The 10,268-nt window shown below is 39.4% G+C and overlaps 1 protein-coding gene across 1 annotated transcript in view; it reads left to right on the forward strand.

Moving 5' to 3' along the window:
• umad1 (UBAP1-MVB12-associated (UMA) domain containing 1) overlaps positions 1 to 9,668 on the forward strand; it is a 31,928-nt gene extending 22,260 nt beyond the window's left edge. The window contains exons 3-4 of the mRNA XM_002938716.5: positions 1,769 to 1,845; positions 8,448 to 9,668. Coding sequence (XP_002938762.1) covers positions 1,769 to 1,845; positions 8,448 to 8,705 — 335 coding nt within the window. The 3' untranslated portion in view covers positions 8,706 to 9,668. The remainder of the gene's footprint in view (positions 1 to 1,768; positions 1,846 to 8,447) is intronic.
• Positions 9,669 to 10,268: the final 600 nt, after the last annotated feature.

Below are 10,268 nucleotides of genomic sequence, written 5' to 3' on the forward strand. Positions count from 1 at the left end.
ACAGTGTATTTAGTTTGAAGTTTTGGAAATCATGAGGCATCTTGTAAAAGGTCCCAAATATGTGACTGAAACGTTGATTTTGCACGTAAATGAATATTTTTGCTGTTTTTCAAAGTCCTGTGAGTGCTGAGTCTTTCTGTTTCTTGTTTCTTCTATATAAACTTATACAGTAGGTATTTTTATTGATAGATATTCTTGGAAAAATAAGAAGGAAAAAAAGAGATAAGTTCATGAATGATCATGAGACACACACACCAGAATAAAAGTGACCTTTAAATACATTGTGGGAGGTAAAACGTATCAGTCTTGTATGGTAATAATAAGGCTTTAAATGATATTAATCTCTCCAAGTAGTGCATAGTACAAAGGTGACTGATAATGCTATAAATGATGTGTCCTATTCTTGTAGCAATGTAAGCCATTGGATTTCTAAATTGTAGAGTCAGTGCACCCCCATACACCACCTGATGTAGCCTTCTATTTGCACACACACCTCTTCTCTTCTCCAACATTGCAATTAAATGAGAAGTATAAGGGGTACACCCTCATCCAGAGAGCACTTCTGTCTAGGTTCTGGGGGCACTCTGTCGCTGGATCCAGAAAAAAATATGAATGATGCACAAGTTAGGGGACGGAGAGGGGGCAAGAGGGGGTCTGTCAGTGCCAGGCCAAGCTGGGCGGGCACCTTAGGCAATTCATAAATAAGCTGCAACTAAGTAAAACAAATTTTTATTATTATAAAATTATAAATTATTCACCCAAAATTGTTTGAAATGGTTTGGCAGAATTTGGTTAATGCTAACAATGTTTCTTATTATGGAAGAATGGCTGGGTTATAAGGCTACAGTTGCTTATGTACCTAGCTGCACACAAGTGCCTCAGCTTCATGTTGTTTTAGCTGCATAAACCACAGAATAAGAATTCATTAGAAGCAAAGTAACGCACTGGAATGATCTGAACATAACATTTTATTTGATCTCTATTGTGGTTGTACTATTGCAGAACAGGGTGGAGGTTAATTTTTCTTGCCAGAAATCTTGCTTTATATTGCAGTTCTTTACCTCCAGTTCATTTATGTGCAATGGGAAGTATTTGCTGTTTCTTATATGGTAAACATTAGTCCTCCAATGATGACAAGAATCTCTGAAGCTTCTAATCTAAATTTAATACTGGGTTTCCCCTCTCACACTCTTAAACTGTGGGGGTCATTTGTCAAAATATCAAACAGAGGCCATTTTTTTTAAACTTTACATTTTTTATTGTAAAGTTTGCACAGCAAATCAGAACAGTAAGAGTCCGATAATTATTTCAGCTTCAATTAGATGTACACATAACTTACAGGGGACATATTGCATAACGGAAAATCCCCCAAGCTTTTAGGCAGTCATGAATAATATATGGTGCTGGTTTCACTCTGGGTTAAAAAGTATCATTGGCAGCAGCAGGAAATGGAACAAATGGGCAGGACTAATAGTGTTTTGGATAAATTTTCAATAAATTAGCCCAAAACAAAACTTTTTAAAGCACATTCCTTCTGTATTTGATTCACTGGTACATTTTTAAACAAGGTTTCCCCTTTAAAGAGCAGTAAAAATGTTTAATAATGTTTGCTGTACCTGCTTCCCCAAACACTGTTGAAACTTGGTTTATAGACATAGATTTAACTCTGCTTTATTGTATAATGTACCATTGTATTGTTATAAGGGAAGGAGGTAATACCTGTAACACACAGTACTCACTGTGTATAATGACTCTGCTTTCTGTTTAGGACAACCAGCTAATGAACAGAGAAATGATACACCTCTGTATCCTGTGCCAGAACTCCCATACAGCCAGCCTTTCCAGGTAACAAACAGCAGTGCCTCTGTCGTTATTGAAGAAGTGCATTTTGGCTTTTGGTGATTTTTGGTAAATGTCCAAGTAGCAATCACCTTTCAGCATTAAAAGCTTTGGAACCTAAGAAAGGTCAAGGAATAATAGCTGAGTGTGTGTTACAAGGCAGCCTTAGCACTGTGGGCTTCTTGGAGCATGAATAACGCAAGGAATTCTTTGCTACTGTGTTCTGTTGTGAGCCATATACATATATATACATATATATGTGTGTGTTTAGATCCCTTGTCGAGATACAAATTGGTTTTGAATAAGAGATTGTGGACTGTTTTTTGGAGACCTGGTTGCCCAGCTCATGTTTTTGCTGAAATGCTCAGTTTATGCAGTAATGTAAAAATGGAAGCCAAAGCAACATATTCACCCTTTAGCCTCTGTCAGTCAGTAGCAGAACCACAACTCCTGACACTTCAGGGGTGCTGAGAGTTGTGTCACAGAGGCTGGAGGGTGCAAAGGCTGCTATAATGTTAAAGGACAAGGAAAGGGTTAATCATTGGGGGTGTCAAATTGTTAGCCAACCACAGTGATTATAATCTCTTACCTCAGACCCCATGCAGCTGCTTTCCTAGTATTCTTGTAAGTGCCACTCAGCCATTTTTGTTTCTGTCCTGGGACTTGAACTCTGTCCCTGGGCTGTGTGCATATATAGTAGAGCAATTTTTTTTTTGGTGGGGGTGGTTCTTCTAAATTCTAATTTGATTCTACTGCATATGCCCACAGCCCAGAATAGCCACTATGGAACATTGGGAGAGGAAAGAAGATGGCAGCTCAGAGCTCACAATAATAATACCCCAGGGCCGGCAAATTTTTCAGTAAAGAGGAGCGCCAGCTCCAGGGTCTGAGGTAAGTGATTGTAATAACTAAGGCTACCTAACAAATTGTCAACTTCTTTTCCTTTAAATGTATTTTAAATTGTAGATTATTAAATGATAACACAGTTTGTCACGTTATGAACAGCATTTTGAGAGGAATCTATTCCCCCACCAATTCTCCTTGCCCCTACTGGCAGATGGCAGGATATTGCTTGTAAAGTCTTTACAATGATGGCAAATCACGCTGCTCTTTGTAGAGGGTGTTGCAGCATTTACAGACACTGAATAAAAATACATCAGCAACATGAGAGGGCTTATATATTGCCTGTGCTGTATACGATTAAACATTCATTTTGTACCACATGGGCAGAACATACTGCAGGAAGTGTCTCTTTCCTGCCTGATAGTTCACAGTTCTGAATATGGTGCTATAAAAACCAGAATGTGAAAATCTGAATAGAATCAGGCCAGATCTTGCCCCCCAGTTTCGATGTAGGACTAAATTACACTGTGCACATTGCAAATAATGAATTCTATCTATTATTCTTCTATTGTTTCTCCTACTCAGTGTAACTGGAGGAGTCATGGCTGAGCTTTTGAAACAAGACCCCAAAACCTCCAGAAATGTGTTCAAACTTGTCATAATCTGCCAAATTTTGTAAAATAGGAGTGGTATTTAGAGGGTGAGGTCACAAAAGTGGACTTGGTCAAAAGAATTTGCTGCAGCATTTCTTTTTGTCCCTCCTTCCACTTATCAAATGTTGGGAGGTATGATTTAGGAAGGACATAAGGAGAACTATCACAACACACTGCCTTTGGCATCTGTCAGGTTAGTAATATCTTTTTAGAAGCTATGTACCATATACCATATACATATCCATATATAGATAAGCATTATCCATGGCTATCTGCCCTCAAGCCCTAGTAGGATTACTTCTAGCTACTCACCCTCCTGCTCACCACTAACACTCTGCCTGTGAAAGCCACAAAGATACACCGACCAGACAACAGGGGATGATAAAATAATTAACACAACCCAGACTAGGAAGACAGCTATAATAAAATCAGTACTTTTTTGCAGCCCTGTAGTCTAGGCATCAGTCTGGCCACATTAGGTTTTTTTTTTATGTAACCTGTATGGACATATCTCTTGTTTACAGGAAACTGCTTTGCCACCTGCAGTTCACCCAACTACAAAGATAATGTATTCTATTCCTGACACTTTCCCAGAAATACTTATTTTGATAGGCAGGTGTTTTTTGTCTTTACCACTGACAAAAGAGAACTCATACAATGTCTCCCCAATACTGCCCTTTTAGGTTGAATTGGGGAATATTTTCCTACTGTGTTGCTTAGTACAGGTATGGGACCTGTTATCCAGAATGCTTGGGACCAGGGGCCTTTCTACTAAAAAATCATCTAAACATTAAATAAACCCAATATAATTGCTTTGCCTCCAATAAGAATTAATTAAATCTTAGTTGGGATCAAGTACAAGGTACTGTTTTATTATTATAGATAACAAGCAAATCATTCTTCAAAATCTGAATTATTTGATTAAAATTGAGTCTATGGGAGATGACCTTTCCGTAATTCGTAACTTTCTGGATAACAGGTTTCAAGATAAGGGATCCCATACCTGGTGAGTGAGAGCCCCGCCCAGAGACAAGGCAGTAAGCGTCAGTGTTACCATTACTGCTGCTTGGGTGTTGGTTTAGGTTCTGTACTACAAAATAATACTATATACTATGAGAAGCCCTTGTACATTTTTTTGTTTGCATTGTACATGTTGTCACTTGCCAAGGGACAAGAAGTAAATATTAAAAAAACAAAGAAATAGCACCTAACTTTTGGGAGATAGAATAAATGTCATGAGAACAATACTGCATATTATGTATTCTTTAATATTCTGGCTCTGTGAAATGAAGATAGGTAAGAAGCAGGAAAAGATGACTCTCCGTATGGATGGAATGGATATGTGGTAACCTGATAGCAGTCAACTATGAATAAAGGCTAAATGTTTGTTGCTTGAATGGTAATGGTACTCCTGACCTGCTACACAAATATTATGAGCCTCAAACATGGGAGCAATATAGTCTTTGTGGTGCCAGAGTATGGCAGTTGCTATAGCTGTGAAACTTGCCCTTATATAATGAAAGCAAACAAGTGTTTGGACTTTGTTTCTGCCCAACAAGAAATTCCAGTCAGCCCAATCAATAGCTGTCCGTTGGGCTGCCAAGTCGGCCGGTAATTAGCCCTTCTAGGGCCAGTGTAAATCACCATTCCAGCCATCTACTCAGGAACAACTTCACTTTATTTATTAAACTGTTCTAGTTTCTATATGTCTGTGCTTGTAATAGTTTTGATTTTTTCCTTTAGAATCTCTATTATAGTTTATAGGGTATATGTAGCCATTAAGTTTGCCATGAGGTTAAGTGTGGCTGGGCTATAAGGGCCCACATTGACATATCTGATATTGGATTAGAACACAGTGGTTTGAGTTGCTGAAGGGGACACACAGAATACCTGAAAATCTTGTAAGAAATAATAAATTCGATGGGGGGGAATTCACAAAAGTGATGATATTGAGACAAAATAAAAGTGGAGATAGATTTGTCGGATTTACCACCTAATTCACAAACCTCTATCTCAATTTTTGTGACAGTCTTTTAAACAGACAGTTTTCAGATTGTCATTTTTTTATGAATTTGCCTTTAGCTCTGTAAATCTGTCAGTGCCACCAAACCCAGTCCCACATCTACATGAGCCTTGGGATAAGGATTTTACCAGCAGGGCTTTGTATTTCATTTGCCATTTGTCATTTCACTTTAGGGGCATTTCCTGAGGGTTATTTTATTTTACCAAGGAAAACTATACATCATTTTTTTTAGGACAAGCTGGGCTTTCTAATTTTGTCTATACAGGTATCAGACCCCTTATCCGGAATCCCCTTATCAAGAAAGCTCTGAATTACGGAAAGCCTGTCTCTTATAGACTCCATTTTAATCAAATAATTCAGAATTTTAAAACTGATTTCCTTTTTCTCTGTAGTAATAAAACAGTATCTTGAACTTGATCCCAACCAAGATATAAATAATCCTTATTGGATGCAAAACAATCCTATTGGGGTTAATTAATGTTTTATTGATTTTTTAGCAGACTTAAGGTATGGAGATCAAAATTATGGAAAGATCCCATATCTGGAATACCCTTGGTCCCGAGCATTCTGGATAACGGGTCCCATATCTGTACTATATTTCTGTGTAATTCCACTTCTGTAATGAGATGTAAGGGTCTAAATACCTTCTTCAAGGGGAAAAAGTGAATCAAGCGCCCACCCCAAAAGGTCTGGGTAGAGCACAGTTTTCAAGCAGTTATGGACATAATTGAACCCAAAGGTATTAAAATAAAAGCACTTCTATTTTACATTATTTTACATGGTTTAGTGCATTGTTAAAACTTATGTTACATGTCCCCTTTAAAGAGGGGGCACTGCTGCTAAAACTACAATTTTGCCTGGGAGGCCTTAATTTTCCTTTAAATAAAAATGAATATATTTACTTAAAATGTTATTATTGCCCCATTCATTAAGCTGAAACTAGCATAACAATGCAAATGTTAGGGAAAAAACTTTTTTATATAAAACTTATCAATTCAACTTTTTGTTTAATAAGTGTTTCACTTGTTTATAAAATGTCAATAAGGCTTTTTGCGCCTATTGTTTTAGGGTTAGAAAGAGACCCCCCCCCCCCCCCGGGGCTCACTTATCAACTTTCTCAGAGAATGTTGATAAATGGAGGATTCATTCTCCCTACTTATTAAACAGTCCCCCTAGTTATATAGGTCTTGAGCAAACAGCAGGCTTCTCAGTTAGGATACACCAACTGCCACTATGTAGCAAATAAAAAACATCCTATAAGTGGGAGGAGGAAGGATAGCCTAGGGGTAGGGAGACCGCCCTGTGACGACGGGGTTGCAGGTTCAATTCCCTCCTCCGGGGTCCGCCTCGTGACTGCCCTGGGCACGGTCACATAACCTCCCAACGTAAGGATATCAGCCTTTAGAAATAGGCTGGTGGAGCGATGTCCAGATTTTTTTCCAGTGGCTGCATTTACATTTCCCCACATATCCTCTCTTTGCATTTTTAAGGGAATTGTGTTGTCCATGGTAGCTGAAAGCAACTGTCACAGGAAAAATCTGTTTCTTATCACTGGCAATAAGAAGCCAATTGATAGGTGAGCTGAGCTGCAGCACAGGGACAATGGGGCCACCAATGCCGCTAAAATCAGCGAGTGCATTTTAGGGTTATTTTTGGGAATTTGATTAGGATATATGGAAATAATCATGGAACAGAATCTACACTGGGGAGCTGATAGGAGAGTAATGGAGATATTCCCAGAGCCGTATAATAGTGCCCAGCTGGTATGTAATACAGGAGATATCCTGTGAGCGCTATCTGTTATCCCCTGCTGGTGTATGGTACAGGAGATTCACTCTACTTCTATGCATTATCAGTAACTCTTCAGCCAGAATATAGTTCAGCAAGGGGTACACTAACCATTTAGCTATTTTGTCTAGACAACTGCCCCAGTGTTGCAGACTACACTGATTCCCAAGCAGCCACGGCTCATGTATCTAAATGGATTACTAATGAACTCTGAGCAGCGAATTGCCTTTGCATCTTTATACAAAATGAATAATAAAGTGGTCTGGTTCCATTTGCCAAAACACTGTCCAGTCAGGGGTCGCAACACAAACTGGGCAAATGTTAAATACATTTATTCCCATTCATTCCTAATAGTGCAGGGCAGCCCTGGGTATTGCAGGGTTAAACTGAGAGCAAATTAAACACATTGATGGTGGGAATTCACAAAAGTGATGATATTGAAACAAAATAAAAGTGGAGATAGATTTGTCAGATTTTCCGCCTAATTCACAAATCTCTATCTCCACTTTTGTGAATTTGTCTTTTAAGCAGACAGTTTTCTGATTTTGTTGTTTTCAAACATTTTTTTTATGAATCTGCCTTTAGCTCTTAGTAAATCAGTCAATGCCATCAAACCCAGTCCCACAGCTACATGAGCCTTGGTATACGGATTTTACCAGCAGGATTTTGCATTTCATTTGCCATTTCACTATCTGGGCATTTCCTGAGGGATAATTTTAGTTTGCACAGGGAAACTTTCACCAAAAACGGAAAAGTGGCGGTTGAGTCGGAATTTAGGTGGATTTCTGTTTGTGAATCTGGAGAAAGTGTTTTCCACCAGTTTTTCCACCACTTTTACTCCAAAAAAGGACTCTCTCTACTTTTGTGAATTCCCCCCTATATGGTGCTGGTTTCATTCTGGGCTAACCTTATCATCACCCTTTTAAAACTGTTTCCTTTCTTGGAGCTCCCTATGCACCCCCCTCTGGTCCCTGCCCCTGTTTCATATGAATGGTGGGGTAGTGGGTGTGTCCTAACACTCCTTGCCAGAAGCACAGTAGGAGGTGTGTAGCCAATGACAGCCCTGTATTTACACAGGTGGCCAGATTAAATAGGACAGGTAAAGCTTGTGAGATACAGTATCTATATTCTAAGTTTAGAAATACAAACAAGATGTTATAGAGGCAGTAAAGTTTACAATAGTTTCATCTGCCAAAGAGGCACCATAAACCCATGTTCAGCATGAACCCAAAAAGGGCAGATTTGCTGAGACCATGTATTTTTACCAATGCACTAACCAAGTTTAATGTTTCTTGCCCTAGGCATGCCCAGACGTTCCCCAGCAGTTCAATAGGGAGGATCCTGGAGCCAACAAGGTTACCCACCAGACTTCAGAAGGGAATGCTGCCATGGCTGAGCTTCTCGGTGATATCCCCTTCATATTAGCTCCTCATGTGCAAGAACTGCAGAACATGTGTAGGGAACTTCCAGAGAGAGTCCCTTTCTATAACCTTGAAGAAAATTTTGCAAGATTTCACTACGATTTCAGTTTGGAGAATTCTGTGCTTTGTGGCCTCTAAGCCCAGTGTTCAGTGGAATGTTTCCCATTTATCCATGCACATGGGTAAGGAGACTCATCATCAGCAGGCTGTCAAATAGGTTCTCTGTGTGAAATACCTCTAGTGGTATGAGAATTATCAACAATGACTTTTTATCTTTACTTCAGATACTAAATCATTTCCGTTTTTTGTTAAACTGTCAGTAAGAGAATAAAAGATATGAAAGTTGCACAGAGTAAATGTAGAGCAAAATCAGTGCAAATTGGGATTGTGTATGATGAATGTACATGGACTTGTTTACAAATATGCCTCCTTGCTGGTTCCAGTACCTTTATTGCATGGCAATTTATTGTGTTAATTACCTTCTAATTCACTTTCTGGTTCTTCATGATTTCCACCATTATAAATTGGTGGTTAGTGATGTCGCTTGTATCACATGATTGAAACTTGTATATTATAATAATGACATTTTAGGGCTCTGGCACATGGGGAGATTAGTCCCCCGCGACAAAATTGCCTGTTCGCGGGCGACTAATCTCCCCGGATTGCCATCCCACCGGCGAAAATGTAAATCGCCGGTGGGATGGCATACGCGGCGGCGCGATTTCACTGAAATTGCGCCACCGTGTATGCCATCCCACCGGCGATTTACATTTTCGCCGGTGGGATGGCATTTCGGGGAGATTAGTCGCCCGAGACACAGGAGATTTGTCGCGGGCGACTTATTTCCCCGTGTGCAAGCTCTTGCTTTTACATGTGGGACTGCAGTTATCTATTTAGAGCAGGGTATGTTGATTGTACCAGACCAATTGCTTTTTTTTTTTCAAGGACTGTTTACTAAACCTTTTCAGATTTTCATTATCATTTTAGTCTGAAAGGTGAAAAAAGGACTAGAAAACTCAAGGAATGTGCTGCCCTGCAACATGTATTTATTAGACCTGTTTATAAAATTTGAAGTGATCTGATCACCTTTAGTTAATCTATTTTGGATTTGATGTGTGGTATTGCATTGCAGATTTGCTCTTAAATAATTAGTTGCAGCTATTGATATACCAATATAAAATTTGCACTATTTATAATTATATAGTCCAAAAAAATATTATTTCAGTCCATTAGAAACACCATCAACCCCATATGGATAGCCTAACCGGTTTCATGCTTACCCAGCACTTAATCATCAGCAGCAATTGATGACTAATGAATGTATACAACCATGGTCTAGAGCAGTGCTGTCCAACTGGCGGCCCGCGACCCCCCTCTGTGTGGCCCCCCACCTGTCTGGCTGCTTTGATGGCTTACCTTTGAGTAAGCATTAAATGGTATCAGTACTGAGATTAACTGCCCCCCCTGCATGGTTCTCACCTCAGATTCAGGCTGTAATCCCTCTGTATTGTTTAAAGATGTAATTCCCTGTGTTTTTCACACCTTTTAATACCTGCATTGTTCATCCCCTGTAGTGTTCACACCTCAGGCTCAGACTGTAATCACTCCCATTGTTCACTTCTTCACACCTCAGACATAGGTACTGTAGGCAGAGTATGGCACATACAGCCAGCATAGGGCAGGTAGAGTATGGCACACACA

This window comes from Xenopus tropicalis, chromosome 6 (genome assembly GCF_000004195.4).
Source record: "Xenopus tropicalis strain Nigerian chromosome 6, UCB_Xtro_10.0, whole genome shotgun sequence".
Taxonomy (NCBI): domain Eukaryota; kingdom Metazoa; phylum Chordata; class Amphibia; order Anura; family Pipidae; genus Xenopus; species Xenopus tropicalis.